The following is a 19,396-nucleotide window of genomic DNA, read 5'->3' as shown; positions in this document are numbered from 1 at the left end:
ACGATACGACTGACATGACACCTTCATAATCATAACATTACATGTCATGAATATGAAGGAGGTTTTATGCATGTTTATGACAACTCTCATTAAGTGTCATTCGCTCAATTATGACATTTTTAATGCAAATATGACATTGTTTGAGATGTCTTTATGACAACTTGACAATCAGCAAACCACATGTCAGTGATTGGCTGGAACAGAGACCACAGAGACGCTGTTTTTTGACGGCCGGATCGTTAGGAAAGATTAGATGAATGTGATCATTTATGTTTGGGCCTGAAATCACTGATGCAAGCTTTAAGAAAGCACTTTATTGCTTTATTGGTTAACATTACATTAAACTGTCAGGTGGTTGGTTTTTTGACATTGGCTGTCATGAGGCCATTATAACATTTTAATGACAAATTCAATGAGCACCACTGTAGTTGAGGTCAAGAAAAATATTCATGATTATAGTTTTTGTTACTGGTGTTTATTTTATGAATAAAATAAATATTAAAATGCATATTTTCATGGAGAAACCGTTTTTATAAAAGCGCTCCTGCTTTAATACGTCACAAAAGCGAAGAAAACACCGACGCAACTTCTGTTTCCAAGATTACCAGGAATTAAACATGAATTAAAAATAAATGATGTGCACGGATAAATCATTTTTAATAGATACTGCAATATTCCATAAAAACAGTTATCAGTTAACATTTAAAAACCACATACTTCGCTACTAGTAGGCAAAAAACAGTGTGTGTGAATTCCCCGGATGGCCGACTACTTCCGGTGGGATTGGCCCTATATGATAGACACTTTACTATCCCATGAGGCCACGGGAGAGGATCTATGAACGACAGTGAAGCGACGCATCTAACGCTGGTAGGTCACATGATAATGACATCATCTAGATTACATTCATACTCATACAGAACATACTTTTTTGTAAATACTCATTCAAAATAGTTGTCATTAAAGGAGTAGTTCACTTTTGAAAAAACTTTTGCTGATAATTTACTCACCCCCATGTCATCCAAGATGTCCATGTCTTTCTTTCCTCAGTCGAAAAGAAATGAAGGTTTTTGATTTTTGGATTTTCTCCATATAATGGACTTCAATGGGGTCCAAACGGTTCAAGGTCCAAATGAGAGTTTCAGGCAGCTTCAAATGTCTTTAAACGACTCCAGACGATGAATAAGGGTCTTATCATGCGAAACGATCGGTTATTTCAAAACTTATTCCAAAAATGTAATTTTTCTAAGGACAAATGCTAGCCTTGCTCTATTCTGTGAGGCGCGTTTGTAACGTCACGTAATACGTAATTACGTTCAAAAGGTCACAGGCGACGTAGCCGGAAGTACAGAGTTGAACGCATAGATTGAACGTGCAAACTAACTCAAATGCTGTTTACAAAAAAAAAAGAATTATAAGGTAAAACAACAATGTCGGACGATTTTTTAATTCTGTTCTTCCGGCTACGTCGCCCGTGACCTTTTGAACGTAATTACGTATTACGTGACGTTACAAACGCGCCTCACAGAATAGAGCAAGGCTAGCATTTGTCCTTAGAAAAGTTACATTTTTGGAATACGTTTTGAAATAACCGATCGTTTCGCATGATAAGACCCTTATTCATCGTCTGGTGTCGTTTAAAGACATTTGAAGCTGCACTGAAACTCTCATTTGGACCTTGAACCGTTTGGTCCCCATTGAAGTCCATTATATGGAGAAAATCCTGGAATGTTTTCATCAAAAACCTTCATTTCTTTTCGACTGAAGAAAGAACGACGTGGACATCTTGGATGACATGTGGGTGAGTAAATTATCAGCAAAAGTTTTTTCAAAAGTGAACTACTCCTTTAAGACAGTTTTAAAGACATACATATTCACAGTTTTTTAATTTATTGTATATTTTCTGCTGTTTTACAGGAATATATTGGTTATTGTTTAGCATAAGACTCAATCGTACAGTTTTTATGTCATCGAATCAGATTCACCAAATTATTGCAAACAATTATGCTAAATACAACTGGAAAAACATAACATGTAGAGTTTTTAAAGTCATGGTCTAGTGTCCCATAGAAGTGCTTTAGATCAACCTTATTTATCAAGCACTTCTGTAATTATTCAACTTAAAAGGTCATTTGGTCCCTCGCCATGTTTAGTTAATGTTTATTCACCGACATTTTCCATTCAAATTCATGCATCCAAACCAGCACATTTTTAGCAATTTCAGTATCTTAAATGGCCTATAGAGAGAGTTAAATGCTCAGATGAGGATGCTAACCGTGTTTACAGAGATTGTGTGTGTATTTCAGAGCATATGCTCATTGCTTGAGAGTTTTCTGATCACGTGAGCCATATTCTGATGTTAGCTCGGTCCGTGGGCCTGTTTTCTGTACATCTTGTGCGCAGAGAGTTGCATTAGCGTGTAGGTTGAGAGTTGACTGTGTATTTTCTCTTTTTCACTTTCTCTCTGGAGCAGCAGACACACTCAGACACTGCTGTATCCAGACTGAAGCCAGCTGAAGGCTTACTCAGACCTGATATTGGGGGCATGAGCGAGGACACGGGTGAATCAGTTTCTCGGCTGATTCAGACTGAGAGCGAGACGTGGATTTTGCGGATATTACGGTAAGAGCACAGGAAGATTGGGTGATGTGGGCGGGGGACGGCCGACCGGGCCGTGTGTGTGTGTGTGTGTGTGTGTGTACGCTGGGAAGAGAGACACTGTGTGTTGTACGGATGCCACACGCTCCTTCTGTCCTACTTCTCAGTCTGGAGAATTAGATGCCATGAAGATTAATGTTTGTGATGATATTTAAAGCACTGTTGTGAAGGATATCTTTTTGAAGGACTAACTCTCTGACTGACGCCTCTTGACTCTATACTAAAATATCACATACACTAAAGGCCATCCTAATTATATAATTCACAAAAAATTATATATAGTGTATATATGAAGAGTTCAGATGCAAAAGCCTCTAAATGCCATTTGAAATTTTCTTCTTTAATGATGATTTTTTATCAAACTTGTATATTTAAGTTCAGTAATTTCACTTATATGACAATGATAATTACCTATTAATTGTTATTTAAGTGAAATTACTGAACATTAATATACAAGTTTGATAAAAATCATCATTAAAGATGAAAATTTCAAATGGCATTTAGAGGCTTTTGCATCTGAATTCTTCATATAAATATAAATATATAAATATTTGTTTAATATATATATGTATGTGTGTGTGTGTGTGTGTGTTTATAAAAATCTACATTTAGCCTGTTGTAATATTTGTAGATATTAATTAAAAAAATAATTAATTAAATCTATAAAAAAAAAAATTAAAAAAATATATACATATATTAAAAATGTGTAGGCCTGTTATATATATATATATATATATATATATATATATATATATATATATATTATTTCTTATATGTTTATATTAATTAAAAAGGAAAAATATATACACTTCATTTAATAATATACACATTTAAAAATAAATGTATATGTTTTTTTTTTTAAATTTACATATATATTATTTATTATGTTATTTGTATATATTAATAAAAAAAATAAAAACAAATCTATATTAAAAAATAATATATATTAAAATATATACATATTTTTTTAAATATATTAAATTTATATTGTTGATATGTATATATATATATTAAAATATATTATTATTATATTGTACTGTATGTATATATTCATTAAAAATAAAATAAATCCATACATTTATTAATATATACATTTTAAATCAATATATATTTATATTGTGTTTTTATTTATTTATAAAAATATCCATCTATGCCTTTAATAATAATAATAACAAAGAAAGATTTTACAAACCAAAATATTATTGCTTTTATATTTTAATTAAAGTCCAAATTACAATGAAAGGGCTTGGATGTGAACTATGAAATGAATATAAACAATTAAATGAATCAACAATTTACAATAACATGTGAATAAATATCAGTATGGAGCTTTATGTCAGAATAATGTAAATCATTAACAGCCGTTACACACCATAAAACTTTTCCTGCCTTAATATCGTAATGAAATGTGTTGTGTGAGATAAGCAGAAACGTGCTCTCTTCTTTTGTGTGTGCAGGTGTTGCATGTCTACAGGTGACGTAGACGTCGCTTCGCTCAGGTAACACTTTCAGAGTCAGTCACGCCCTTTCTGTGCAACAATACCCGTGTGTGTAACGCACTGCAGGAACATATCGCTGTGTATACACACACTATATCACAGTACATTCATTTAAGTGTCGACACAGTAAACCTATGCTATTTCAACACAACAATTCCCATGCCAAAAGCAAGAAGTATTGAGATGTACATACCAGTCCATGCTGTCAGCCTCAGCTCTCTCTGCTCTCTGACTGAAAACTAAAGGGGTCTCGCACTCAATTAACACTTTATTATCATATCTGAAACAGTGACATTTCCTTGGCATTTAGGGGTTAACAGATCGCCGCTTCTGAAAACAGTGTTGTTACGTAAACGCAGAGATTTAGTGGAAACAAGACACAAGTTTCTGTCCAGAGGCCCATATGTGGGAGTATTATTTGTGACTTCAAAGCTAATTTTCCTATAAGAGCGGGGCATAAGATCACGCAGGGTACGCTAGCACCGTTACATGGGAAATTCTGCCTTCGCTTCGTGTTTTTAAAGGTTATTTGCTAGTTAATTAGTTAACTTTCAGGGGGGACGTGGGTCAGTGCACTTATAAAGTTATAAAAAAGCACAATTTATATCTAGGAGCATCATGTAAATAGCTTTGTTTATGAATACTCCCGTCATTTTACCATATTACGTTTCATATTCCATTAAACTGCAATAAAAACAACACTTTTACGAGGGTGCACTGTGGAAAATGTCTACCCTCAATTTTTAAGTACAATCAACTTGGATGTTTGAGTCATTGCAACTTAAATTACATTAAATCGTAAGTTTTTACATTGCATTAACAACTTTTTTTATAAGTTAAGTCATTTTAATGTAATTTAAGTTGCAATGACTCAAACATCCAAGTTGATTGTACTTAAATTACATCTTAACATATATATATAAAAAGTTGAAAATGTTAAAGCAATGTAAAAACTTTCAAACACCATGATTTTTATTCATTGTAAAAAATTGGTGTGGTGGTGCAATATATATTTTTTTTTTACAATTAAAATTAACTTATAATGAACTATACATGTGATATTGTATCTTTATAAATTTAGTTAATAAAAACAACTGGTCATCGTCACTTTATATTAGCTGTTACTTTATGTTGATTTTAATTATGTATTAGTAAAGGTTAAAGGTGCAATGTGTAACAAAGTTGAGTATCTATTAACAGAAATGCAATATGACATCCATAACTATGTTTTCAGTGGTGTATAAAGAACTTACTTAATTAACCGTAATGTTTTTATTACCTTAGAATGAGACATTAATAGCTCCATAACCGAGGGAATCCCCTTCTATGAAGGTCGCCATGTTGTGACGTCATATTTCTACCGTAGCCGAACGCGAACAAACAGCGCTACAGAACGCGTTTCATCACTACCTTGAAAGAGAAGTAGCGGAAAGCTGGAAGCTAGCCTTACACTCCGTGAGTAGTGACTTTTCCCTTGTGAGTGGTGTAAAATATGTAGTTGGGATTGTTTCATGTAACTTAGTTCTCCCTCGCTGTGTTATGGGTTTGTTATGTTGGGGATAGATGTGCTGTTACGTTCGTGAGACAGCTGATGATTAGTATTCATGTCATTGACCATAAAACAGTACGTTACAGGAATCACTAACCCGTCGATAGAGACTTTTACTAAAGTCTTTTATCACTAAAGTCGATCGCGAAGAATTTTAAAAATCAGAGAAAAAAAGCCTATTGTGTGTAGTAAATAGTATCTATGGGATGCGGAGATGACATGATTGTAACAGCGCGCGCACTTCCGACCTTTGGACTCATGCGGACGCGTCCCAGCTCAGCCACAGTAACAGCTCATATTAGCCAGCTAAACTATTACAACCCTGTTAGAAAAAATATATAGCTGCTCCCTCGCTGTATTATGGGTTTGCTACAGTATGTGGGGAGAAATGTGCTGCTGGTTACGTTTGTGAGACAATCAGCTGATTATTATTTTATTAAATTATATATTAAAACCCTTGATCCTCACCTGACTATGGCTTTGTAAACAGACAGTATTCATGATGTGGTTTATAATGGACTGTGGTACAGAAACAGTGACAATGTTACACACTCTTGGCTTACTCTGGCTATTCTCTGCTGTCTCAGCCGACAAGATGTTTGTCCCGTTTTAGCAACCGTAGCTTCTTCGAAAGGGAGGGGTGAGCAGTGGGCTGAGCCCTTAGTGCAAACCTGGTGCAAACTCGCAACCGAACCACTAGATGTCGCTAAAAGTCACACATTGCTCCTTTAAAATTAACATTAACTGTGATTAGTAAAAAATTAAGAAATATTTTTTTCGTATAGTTCATGTTGACTAACTAAAGTGGAACCTCGTTGTAAACCGTTTTGTTGGAAAATGAGTTTAAAACAAATTATTTTTTCTTGATAATATAAAGCAAATAAGACTTGAAGTCATTTATAATTTATAACATTTATAACTTCACTGTAAAAAAAATATTGTTGGTTTAACTTAAAAAATGACGTAACCTGGTTTCCTAAAGTTCATTGAAATGGAAAAAATTGAGTTAATACAATGAAAGAGATTGATTTAATCGTCAGAAACTCAAAATATTATGTTATCTGAACCACATACGACTAAAATGTAGTACTATACGCTGTAAATACAGTTGCTGCCTTAAAATTTTAAGTTCAACTTTGAGCCGTAAGTCATCTCAACTCAAATTACATTAAACTGACTTAAAAAAATGAGTTGAACCTTTTATATAAAAATAACTAATATTGTCAAAACTAATTGATCATATAATTTTCAAAAAGTACATCACAAAACAAGCCACTACTGTATCAAGATCCTGAACGTTTGCTACTTTCTGTAAATGTATGAATAGACTGTCTAGGTTTTGTTTGAAAGTTATGATGATTCATTCAGACGATTCGACAATAACAGACGGCGAGACTGTTTCACAATTTTGGGAAAATACACATTTTTGAGACGCCGGATGTGTTTCAACGTTTAAGCCTGCACTAAAAAAACAACAACCTGGTTGCACTAAAACATGAAGGATGTTATAAAGATATAATGAAAAACCCATCAGGCGAGCGATCCGACCTTCAGATACGGAGCCAGCCGTGAAATATTGACGCCTTGACGCCATTTCCTACTTTCCATTTAGAAATTATAGTGTCTGAAACTTGTAAACAAACTTTCACCTTGATGCAAGCGGATCCACCACCGCCTCTGTAGTTCGCAGAGGGCTTGGAAAAATAGCAGTGACTAAAATCCTGTTTATCACACACTGTTTACCTGTGGAAAACACACTGTATGAGGGTTCGGCGGCCGGCCTGCATTAAGGGTCTGGTGTTTGCGGCTTCGCTTTTAGACATAAACAGCAAAATCACTTTTACTGATGCCTTAGTCATTAGAGTTCACGTTCAGTCATTTCATTAAGCCATCATTCATTTCTCTGGCATTGATTGAGTCATCCATGTTTGTGCTCTCACAGGCCTTCAGACGCATCATAGATGCACTTTGCTACTTATATTATAATACTGAACTAGAATTTGCATTTTAAGACACATTATTACACTATCAATAAGTATAACATGTTTTTACATTGCTTTAACTCATCAAAACAAGCAATTTTCAACTTTTTTTACAAGTTATACAAGATTTACTCATTTTCTTTAAGTCGGTTTAACTTCACGAAGCCCTTTAAACTGCTTTCATCCAACGAAACGCTTTACAATGAGGTTTAACATTAATTAATTGATATGAAAAATAATTTACTATGTTAATTTTAACCTTTACTATTATGTAATTAAAATCAAAAGTTGTTCCTGTTAATATTATTTAGTGGACTAGCTAACATGAAGTGACATTAATTTATGTTAAAAATAATACTAAATGTATAGTTCATTATTAGTTCATGTTAATTAAGTAATATGACAATAATATATATATATATATATATATATATATATATATATATATATATCATTACAACTTTTTACATTGCTTTAACTTTTACATTGTTTTCAACTTTTTAAAATAAGTTATACAAGATAAACAAAGAGTTTATATAGTCAGTTTAATGCAATTTAAGTTGAAATGACTTAAACATCTAACTTTATTGTACTCAAACATTTAAGCCAGCATAGGCGACAGTGTAGGGGTTTTTGCGTAACTTTTAACATTGCTTTAACATTTGATTTTACCTTAAATATTAAAGCACATTAAAGCAAAATTTGTGGAGGATACTTCAAATGATGAGGCTTGTTGGGAAAAAGCGGCCATACTTATAAGTACTAATCAGAACAACATTGAAACCATAAACTTTTCAGGAAACTTGTCTGGTTAATTTTTGCATTTTCTTTTTATTTATTTATTGGAAGTTAACAAAACATTATAATTTAAACAAAAATAAGAGATCAGTGAATTATGTATACATACAAAAGAGAGAAAGACGTACATGGAGCACATATAAGGTGGGCAGAACAAAAATAAGCAAAAAAAGAAAAGAAAAACAAAGACAAAAACATGTATGGAAGTACATTGGTATGTTTTAAGCAGTGGGATATTTTAGAGATTTAGATAGAAGCAATGTTGAGATATTCTTGGTAGTTGTGATAGTAGAAGTAGAGGCATTATAACAAAGATAAGAATAGTAGCGAATTTTTACATTTTCTGATTGATTTTTATGTTTATAAATGAAGCTAAATATATAGGCTATATATTATTATTTTCAATTTTTACAGTAAAAAACTTCTTAGGTTTTACTTTATTTGTGGGACAGTTGTGTAATCGGGTGATTCTCACTCTCACTCTTGACCTTTGACTCATCTTGGACTTGAAATGGTAATCAACAACTTGTGTTTGGTGTTTAACAAATGTTGTGATCTGTTGTTATTGAATGTTGTTCATTGCTGGCTGAAAATCCCACAACATGTGGTTCTGGAGGAACTTTTTTTTTCTTTTTTTTTCGCCTTGCTCAAGACTAAGAAGAAGGCGGCAAATAAATGTGACTTGAAGTGAAATTTCCTAAACTCGTTTTCATGATTAATATTAGCAGTTTCATAGATACCAACAGATTTCCTGAGTTGAGATGTGTCTGTCCAGTTCCAGAAATGATCTAATGTTGCTGTGTTTGTTTAATCCCTTAAAGTCCCCTGTAGTTAATCAGTATCCCTTAATCTCTGATCACTAAAATTACACATTTAAATGTTAAAATGCTTGAATGCAACTACGACCATGCTTAATTTAATATACGCGGATCTATGAATATGCTAATTAGCCCGCCTCCACCCATTCGCAGCGGCTCAACTTAACGTTACTGAGGTAAACTCTGCACAATGGTCTCGCGCTTTACAACGTCAGACACATAGCGTAATAAATATGATTAGCCTTTAGTTTGACTATATTATTAAACGTCTAATAATGTGTCGCTAATGTTACACAACCATGTTCCCGTCCGCCTCTCAGAGTCAGACACCTGCCGTCTAACAATCACCAGAAACACTTTGAACAACCCAGAACGTCATATAGTTCATCATAACATCGAAATATACATCATACACCCGCTTTATTGCTAAATCTACCTGATATTGGATATCAGCAGAACAATATACCGGGATAAGCTTCTCTCGAGACTCCCCTGCTAGTTCGCTGTTAATGATATGCTAAAGCCCGCCGGCACGTTGATCTGATTGGTTACAAGGTAGTGTGTGACGTCAGAAACACCCGTGTTTTTGAGACTGTCTTTTGTTCACTAAATATTCAGCACTGTTGTTGATTAATTAAAAACACCACATTGACATATATAAACAACATTAAAAGCTGGATTCTCACTACAGGAGGAATATATATATATATATATTGTTTCAAAGAAAAAGTAGAGGAAGTTTTTATGCCAAACCACCCACATTTGGTTATGAAAGGGATTTCCACTATAAGATGCACCAGGATTTAAAACTGTAGACTTTGGACAAAATGCTGTCTCAAAAGGACATGTTTCCTGTATCTGTATCCATATATATATATATATATATATATATATATTAGGGCTGTCAAACGTTTAATCGCATCCAAAATAAAAGTTTGTGTTTACATAATATATGTGGGTGCACTGTGTATAATTATTTTATATATATATATATATATATATATATATATATACACACACATGCATGTATATTTTTAAGAAAAAAATATTATTTATATCTAAAATATTTATATATAATATAAATTATATATAAATCTATATACAGTATATACATGAAAATATTTCTTAAATATATACAAGCATGTGTGTGTATTTATATATATATAAAATAATTATACACAGTGCACCCACATATAATATGTAAACACAAACATTTATTTTGGATGCGATTAATCGCGATTAATCGTTTGACAGCCCTAATATATAAATATATATATGCATTTTTCACTTTTGGGCTTGGTCATTACATAGAGACACTGTGCAGACACTGACTGACAGGACAGATGCAAATAAATTTTTATTTAATAGTTTAAAAAATATGTATAGATTAAAATATTTTTACAACCTTGTAAAAAAAAAAAAAAAAGAAAGCGACACAAAACAACACTTTAATTCCCTTAAGAGGCCTATAGATATAATAGCTTCAGTGGCGGCTACGAGGGATTCAGTACAGACTGGTCTTTTTCATGATCCGTAGAAACTCCTGCTCATTAATCTCTCCGTCACCGTCTCTGTCGGCCTCGTCGATCATTTCCTGTTTAAAAAAAAAATCACACAATCTTCAAAAACATGTTGTGTTTCCTAAAGATGTCAGCTGTTCCTCCATGATGAGGGATCTTATCTGATCTTATGTCATTCACTACCCACTGACTAACCCGCCAGTTTCTCAGGAGAGACATCGATCTGTCACACACACACACACACACACCTGTAACTCCTCGTCTGTGAGGTTCTCCCCGAGCTCTTTGGCCACTCGCTTCAGATTTTTGAAAGAGATTTTGCCTGTGCAGTCGTCGTCGAAAAGCCTGAAAGCCTTCAGGATCTCTTCTTTTGAGTCCTTCTCACTCTGTTGTGGAGGATAAACGCACACAGATCAATAGTGTAGTGTAGTGTATATCCATTTTTTGTTCAAAATGAGTCAATACATCATCATTCCTTCTTCCAAAGCATGTTTTTTCACTATGATAAACATTTTTATATAATACAGAGTTATTATTGTAAACTAAAACATTTCTGTTCATTGAAATAAAGTATTAATAAATATTAGGGGTGCAACAATATATCGCAATACAAAATGAATCAATACGTGTCGTGGATAGTGACAATATATAGTGCGATTTAGTATAAAATGAGATTTAGTGTCAGTACTACATCCAACTACTATATATAATGTTGATTATGATGTATAATAATGCAATGGAGGAATATTTGTGGGTCCTAATGCCAATATATTTAAATATATCTAGTCAGTGACAGAGAACAGTATTTTCATCTAAAATAATTCTTCAGAGTCATGAATATGTTTATTCTGGTGTCTCTATTGTCCTGTGCTTTGGGTTATCAGGACCAAAGCTTATTCATTTACACCCCTATGTAATATCATATTTAGCATTTTAATCAACAGTCCATTTTTTGTTAATCTTTTATCATATGTCTCGAAGTATCGCAATAATATCGTATCGTGAGTTCAGTACCGTGATATGTATCGAATCATGACATGAGGGCAACGTTACACCCATAATATTATAAATGTTATAAATGAAAATTAGAAATGTGGCAATAAACTGAAATGAGTGTAAGTTAAAGCACTAAATTTAATAACTGGAAATACAGAAAAAAAGAACTAAAACTGAAATAAAAATAAACTAAACCTAAAAAGCAATATTTAACAAATAAAGTGACAAAAAAAACTAAAATTATAAAAATAAAAGCTAATTCAAAAACCGAAAAATTTATAAAATTATAGTTAAACAAAAATAACACTGAAATAATACAAATTACATAACCATGTTAAAGCCTATTTGGATAATCTATTAAATGAAATACTACTTTACATACTAATTTCATTTAAGTTGCGAACTTAATGTATAGAAACCAAAATATCAAATTATGCTTTTTTTATTATTATTTTTTTTTTTAGAAATCAATGCAAAAACAGTGATAAAATAACATTATAAAATGGCTAGTTTCAGTTCAATCCACTCGGATGAGCCACTTCTGTAAAAACAACCGTAAGTTCTTCATCGGCTTGTTCTGAACTCGTGTGAAAAACAGTCCTGCACACCGAACATATATTCCACAGTGGTGTAACACCAGTTCCAGATTGGTAAGTCTGATGGGTTCACTTCACATTAATGAGAAATACTGACATCATCATCTGAGGTGTAACGTTACAGGGGTTATTAGCTCAGGACTTACCATTTTCTGTGTCATCATCGAAAGGAAATCATTGAAGTCGATAACGCCAGATCCTTCTTTATCAATATCAGCGATCATCTTTTTTATCTCTTCTTTCTTTGGCTCAAACCCCAGAGCTCGCATAGCAACCTATGGGAACAAGTCAAACAGCCTGTTAGTGGTACAGCTGAAAAGTTCATTTATTTCAGTAATTCATCCTGAAAGGTCAAACTAATATATTATATAGACTCATTACATGCAAAGTGAGATATTTGATGTGTTATATAATTTTGATGATTATGGATTACAACTAATGTCAACAAAATGAAACAAGAATCTTGAACCTGGTTTTATCCACGTTTATCTTGGCATTGTGATTTATGCAAATTGTGCACATTCAATTACACAACCTCTCATTTAAACATAACTTATTTACAAAAAAAAATAAATTTTGTAATATCTAATGTAATCAATCAACTGGGGAAGAATTGCAATATCTATTAGTTAATTGTTTTACTGTAATAACCTGTAGTGTCTTAAAGGGACAGTTCACCCTGAAATGAAAACTGTCCTCATTTACTCGTCTAATGCCGTATCCTGTTCTTTCCTTTTCAAGCCTCAAAAGACTTAAACTTAGACTTAAAAGACGCAAAAGTATCACAGAATGATCTGATGTTACACGTGTTGTATATTTCAAGTGTTATACGATACGGTTTTGGGGAAAATAAACCGGAATTGAATGTATAATTTCACGAAGTTTGTCCGTTGACCTTCTGTGCTCGACTGCGTGTTCATTAGACTCTATTAGCACCGCAGTCACTCCGATTCACACAGAAAAACACTCAAGTTATTAGAAATCAAGTTTAATAATAACACAAGATGAAATACAACGCCTAGAAATCCCGAAAAAGGAGTTAAATATCAAAACAGTTCACTTTTTGTTACGATGAACACAACGATTTACTCAGTTCAGATGCGGTCTCGTTCTCCCCGTCTATAACTAACGTGAGAGATACAGGTCTCAAGCCCTGTCTACCTTCAGTTCCTTCACATCTATGCTTCCAGACCCGTCTGTGTCGAACAGGTCGAACGCCTCTTTAATCTCCTGCCGTTGTTCCTCGGTCAGCTCTGGTTTGGGACCTGCTCTCTTCCGCTGGTTCGCTGTGGCGCTGGGTTTCCTGAAGCTGGACGCCTTGTAAAACATGAAGACAGAGATAGATTCAGCCATGCTTCCACCAGAGGGCGTTATCATGCTGTTTTAGTGAGTTTTGTTTGAAATGATCATAAAATAACCATAGAATCAGACTATAAAATTAACTAAACACAGTATAAACTTTTTGTATATACTGTATTTCTGCATGTTTTATGACTTCCTTTATTAATCCAAGAGGGGAAATTAAGGTGTTACAGCACCTTAATCTCACAAATCCTGAATATCTATTAATTACAAATAGATCTGGTTTACCATACAACGACCACATTACAAATTTAAAAACACCTCCAATTCCCTTACCCACACACACACACTCGTCTCGAACATATTAAAATAGTAAATATACTAAATAACTTCCATTCGTGCATCTACATGAGTACATAATACACTAATACACAAACCCGTGTACATCCCTAATGCATACATACATATCTAAATTAATATACCCATATACAGATATACCTATAATGCACGCAAATACACACATACAGACATATTCATATAAATGCATATACTATATAGACTATTCTAAGCAATTTTGGGATATTCACAGTTCACACATTTCACAGACATGTGCATCCATCCATCCATCTATCTATCTGTGTGTGTGTGCGTAATGCATGTGGGTTTGCATACACACACACACACACACACACACACATATATATATATATATATATGTACTTAATAAAGCAGATATTTTATATTATGTTTATTGCAATAAAGCATATATTTAATGGATGTGTGTGTATATATATATATATATATATTCTTTTCTTTCCTTGCAGGGATAAAGAAAGGTTAATTAATTAAATCGCGTTTAGATAAGTTCTGTTACTTGGTAATCTGTATTTGGTGGAGGCTGTAAAAACTGGATTAGTTTTTCATTATCACACATTTAATTAATTAGATTCAAGCAAACACACTTTGCTTGTAAGTTACAGTTTGGAGTATGCGTGCCTCAATAAATGTGTATACATCATAATATTAAATAAATCGCCTTGTTTTCGCCATTTATCTCAACAAATGAAGTGAGCGACAGTCAGTGTTGGTTTCCATAAGAACGTCAACAAGCTAACAGGCTAACAAACAGCGTATTAACATTTTAACTAGTTTATGCTGACGTGAATTCATTCACAAAGTTTTAAAAGTAACCTAAACTATACTTACCATCTCGAAAGTATCAGCAGAGCCAAACCACAGCTTTACAACTTGCTGTTGGTAAACAAGAGAAGGAAATGCTGTCGTTGGTTTCCTTGAGCGCGTTTGGATGGGCGTGGCGTCTGTGTAAGTGACAGCAGATTGATCCAATAGGATATGTAGCTACTCTTTGAATTACGTATGCCACCAATCAAACTTGAGCAGGCGGGGTTTGTTAGATGTAATTGACAGTTTGGTTCGTTTAGCGTTCGTCTCTTAGCAACGAGCCTACAGCAAGCGTAGTAGCGCATGCGCATTTCAGAATATGGACACGGTTGTAAACAATACAGCTCTGCGTTAAAAGGTTTGTATTTTTGGTCTGATTAGAGCATTATATACGATAGCGTTAGTTTATATGACTCGAATTTGATCCCCAGATAGTTTAAATGCTTTGTTTTGCATGCATAATATAGAACGGAAGCTAATTTGCTAAGAAGACATTTCTGGATACAAAACCCTCGTCTCTGCTGTACAGAAAGAGTCTATTTACTAATTTTACCTAATATATAACAGCATTTTCTGTCTTTATCTGGATATGTTATCTAGTTGCAGTCATCTTTGTGAAAAGTTGCTTTATTAAATATAAAATGGGGTCTTGAACACTATATTCATAAAATATGATCGATACGACTGTACTTATTCTATCGGCCGAGAACATAAAAATGACTTTTATAATAACACTGTCTTCTGTTGAGCTGCTGTTTAAGTTGTTTTGCAACATTAACAGTGTAATTTCCTGTTACAAACAATCAGTTTAAAGTGTTAATGTACGTCACTGTCATAAAAGTGTCAAAAATCAGTGTTTTTCAACAGGAAAAATCAGTAGGCAATAATTCATAGTTTCAGTAGCCAATAATTCATCACTTTGAATTTGATTGGAAGATATTGCAAGCATCGTCTGGTTCCCTTTAGAAGTTGATATGTATTGAGCTAAAAATATGTATATAGCCTAAGTTACATTTTTGTTTTCCCACTATCCACAGCCTTATTTATATGCAATTTAATTATATTAAATTGGTAAAAATGCGCAATAACAATAACATTACGTGTGCTGATATATGAATATTTACGATATATTTCATGACCTGAATTGTTGAAGTTAACATAGAAAATATTTTATTTTAATTTGATGTTTTTTATACAAGCAAATACATGCAAATTATCCATTTACAAATGATTAAGTCTAATAAAGGGTTACAAAAATACCTCAAAAAGAAGTGAAAGACTAAATTATTCAATTTTGGATCATTTATTTTTATGTATATGGTTAGTTGCATTTGATCATTTACAGAATTAGCCCAAAACACTGCAAACGTTTGGTAAAAACAGGCTTTAATAATAACATTACGTGTGCTGTTAGAAATATTTCCGTTATTTTTCATGTTGAAAAAGATGTTGAATTTGACAAAAGATTTTGTTTTATTGAATGTTTTTTTTTCACACAAAAAATACATGCAAATTATAAATGCACAAATTATTAAGTCTAATAAAGGATTACAAAAAAGACTACATTTGCATGTAGCATAGTGTATCGGTTGCATTTTATTATTTACATTTGGCATTGTTTTATCCTTCTTCTCACAATGATTAAATTACAAACATGTCTTCCACAGATGTCTGGAAGTGTCGCTGAGCGCCGCCATATTGGACTCCAGCATTTAGAGGCCATATCAGCCTCCACACACACCTTCCTCGGCCCCAATAAACTCCTGAAGTGGATCCGGGATGAAGACGCCGGGGCTTCGGTGTTGGTCAGCACCTGTCCTCGTCTGCTTCAGCGCCTCGAGTTGGACTGCTCGGCCGGACAGCTCCTGCATGAGACGGTCCAGGCCCAGCAGAAGCTCTTCCACTCCGGGACGGGCGCGCTGGTGTTTCTAACTGGAGCCTGGAGCAGAGTTGCCCTGGAGTGTCTCAACAGAGGGACAAGTGTGTTGGACATCAAAACAGCCATGAGAAAAGCCCTGGAGGTGAGTCTGCAGGTGTGCCAACAATCGGCTGTAAGTGTGCGAGAAGTTTCCCGCAGGAGACTTAAACCTGAGCTTCAGGACACAGAGGTGCAATGCATGGATGTTGAACACCCTCATGATCTCAGGCGGACACTCAAACACAGCAGACACTTTGGTTCACACGAAAACGCTGCGAACGACACGAGCAGCATCGCGGAGGCCGTCAGCCACGGATGCGAATCCTCAATGCGTTTAGTTTTAAAAGCTTGCAAGTTGCAATCCACGCAAGATTTGGATATCCAAAAACTGGTCACGTGCTGCATCCCGGGCCCGTCCGAGGAGCGTTCATGCGCGTTACACGGCTACGTCACGCTGCTCTCGGTCCAGCAGGCCTCAGTGGTTCAGAGCCTACAGGGTCAGAGGTTAAATATCGCTTTAGTGAGCGGCGATTTGCATGAGACGTATCGTCACGTGGGCTTCAACAGGCCTGCGAACATCACGCGCATCGCGGACCGCGCGTCAAGCGCGAGTGTGGAAGAGCGCTGGATTGAGACTGCGTTGAGGATCGTGCACGCGTCGGGCGTAGGTGTTGTGCTCGCACACGGCGCGGTCGATGACAAACTCAAAGATCGCTGTTCAAGCGTCCTGTTTATCGAAGGCGTTAAAAGCGGCGTTTTGAAGGACTTCAGCACACGCTCCGGTGCCGTCCCGGTGTCCTACATCACTCAGCTGGACGAGCGCTGCGTGGGCCGGGGAGTGACGCTCAGTCGATGCGAGGGACATGAATCCGCCTGGATCGTGAGCGCGAACTCGTCTCTGGTCACTGCGGTTATAACCAGCTCTGTTCCCGCTAAACTGCAGATCCTGGAGGACGAGTTCTGGAGCTGCGCTCACCGACTGCACCAAGCGCTCAACGATGGGAAGCTCCTGCGTGGATCGGGAGTCACCGAGATCCTCTGCATCCACAAACTACGCCAATACCAGTCGGAAAACCCGCTGGAAAAGCTGGTGCTGGAGCTCATGGCCGACGCCTGGATGGACTACGTCTCCACTTTGATGCTGAACAGCGGGTCTGTGGCGTCGAAAGCCGAGGCTTGGACAGCGATCGCACGTCAGAGGAGACGTTGTGAGGATGGGGAACCCGTGTTAGGGGATTTTGGTGTGTATGATAACATGACGGTGAAGACTGAAGCCTGGAGAAGAGCTCTTGATCTGGTGCTTCTCGTGCTTCAGTCCGACACTGAGATCATTACTGGTGGCAGAGAAGGAGAAGATCTTTACAATGAGCTCATGTGTCTTTGACATCTGACACTTGATTAATAGCTCTTTGTCGGCATAATAATAATTATTATTATTTATAAATTAGGATGGAGTTGAAAACAAACAACCTTTTTTTCATGCACTCCTCAGTCTGAAGATACCGCAGGCCTTTCCCAAGAACCTTCTTTTGTAAAAATGTGCTGCAATAATGACAGTATGTGTACTGATCTAATGTAAAAATAAAATAGAATTGAACATGGATGTTTTTGTTTTTTATTCGTTTTTTTTGTCTGATTCTTTTCATGCCAAAAATATTAACCCATATAAGTTAGAAATGAATCTATCTATCTATCTATCTATCTATCTATCTATCTATCTATCTATCTATCTATCTATCTATCTATCTATCTATCTATCTATCTATCTATCTATCTATCTATCTATCTATCTATCTATCTATCTATATATATATGTAGGTCTATCTATATATATATGTAGGTCTATCTATATATATATGTAGGTCTATCTATCTATCTATCTATCTATCTATCTATCTATCTATCTATCATCTATCTAGGTATATCTATATATATATAGGTATATCTATCTATCGATCTATGTAGATCTATCTATCTATGTAGGTATATCTATCTATCTATCCATCTATCTATCTATGTATGTAGGTATCTATATTCCTATATAGGCCTATGTAGGTATCTATATATCTATATATGTATATCTATGTATGTATGTAGGTCTCTCTATATATGTAGATCTATCTATCTATGTAGGTATCTATATTCCTATAGGTATATCTATATATGTATATCTATCTATATATGTAGGTCTCTCTAGATATGTAGATCTATCTATCTAGCTATCTATGTAGGTATCTATATTCCTATATATGTAGGTATATCTATCCATCTATCTATCTATCTATCTATCTATCTATCTATCTATCTATCTATCTATCTATCTATCTATCTATCTATCTATCTATCTATATATTATGTATGTATATCTATCTATATATGTAGGTCTCTCTATGTAGATCTATCTATCTATCTATATATCTATATCTATCTATATATGTAGGTCTCTCTATATATGTAGATCTATCTATCTATATATATATATATCTATATCTATCTATATATGTAGGTCTCTCTATATATGTAGATCTATCTATCTATCTATCTATCTATCTATCTATCTATCTATCTATCTATCTAT

General features: G+C 34.6%; 2 protein-coding genes across 4 annotated transcripts; one reads left to right on the top strand and one right to left on the bottom strand.

Annotated features, from left to right (window-relative positions):
* The first annotated feature begins 1,857 nt into the window (after positions 1 to 1,857).
* On the top strand, positions 1,858 to 18,421 carry bbs12 (Bardet-Biedl syndrome 12). 3 transcript variants are annotated; one of them, XM_039655038.2, is made up of 3 exons: positions 1,858 to 2,622; positions 4,116 to 4,157; positions 16,568 to 18,421. In XM_039655038.2, exon 3 carries the CDS (start codon positions 16,568 to 16,570, stop codon positions 18,200 to 18,202), a length of 1,635 nt encoding a protein of 544 aa, XP_039510972.2. In that variant the 5' UTR covers positions 1,858 to 2,622; positions 4,116 to 4,157; the 3' UTR covers positions 18,203 to 18,421. The 3 variants fall into 3 exon arrangements, with proteins under 3 accessions (XP_039510972.2, XP_039510971.2, XP_088991233.1); XM_089135107.1 differs by lacking the exons at positions 1,858 to 2,622; positions 4,116 to 4,157 and adding exons at positions 15,189 to 15,258; positions 15,795 to 15,799; XM_039655037.2 differs by lacking the exons at positions 1,858 to 2,622; positions 4,116 to 4,157 and adding an exon at positions 15,177 to 15,258.
* On the bottom strand, positions 10,637 to 15,045 carry cetn4 (centrin 4). Its single transcript, XM_039655039.2, has 5 exons — positions 14,925 to 15,045; positions 13,578 to 13,733; positions 12,563 to 12,691; positions 11,073 to 11,210; positions 10,637 to 10,898 (listed from the first exon to the last, which is right to left on the bottom strand). The coding sequence occupies exons 1-5, from the start codon at positions 14,925 to 14,927 to the stop codon at positions 10,809 to 10,811; spliced, it is 516 nt and encodes a 171-aa protein (XP_039510973.1). The 5' UTR covers positions 14,928 to 15,045; the 3' UTR covers positions 10,637 to 10,808.
* Positions 18,422 to 19,396: the final 975 nt, after the last annotated feature.

Source organism: Pimephales promelas, chromosome 9 (genome assembly GCF_988280905.1).
Source record: "Pimephales promelas chromosome 9, fPimPro1.hap1.1, whole genome shotgun sequence".
Classification (NCBI taxonomy): domain Eukaryota; kingdom Metazoa; phylum Chordata; class Actinopteri; order Cypriniformes; family Leuciscidae; genus Pimephales; species Pimephales promelas.
Note: the sequence above shows the minus strand (reverse complement) of the source record. Positions and strands in the feature narration are given on the sequence as shown.

What these genes read in the sequence shown, in the direction of transcription:
- cetn4 (XM_039655039.2), bottom strand. An exon ending in CGATGATGACACAGAAAATG is followed by an intron (nt 11,211 to 12,562) that starts GTAAGTCCTGAG and finishes CCTCCACAACAG; the next exon opens with AGTGAGAAGGACTCAAAAGA. An exon ending in TCACAGACGAGGAGTTACAG is followed by an intron (nt 10,899 to 11,072) that starts GTGTGTGTGTGT and finishes TTTTTTAAACAG; the next exon opens with GAAATGATCGACGAGGCCGA.
- bbs12 (XM_089135107.1), top strand. Translation starts at nt 15,204, where the DNA reads ATGCGCATTTCAGAATATGGACACGGTTGTAAACAATACAGCTCTGCG.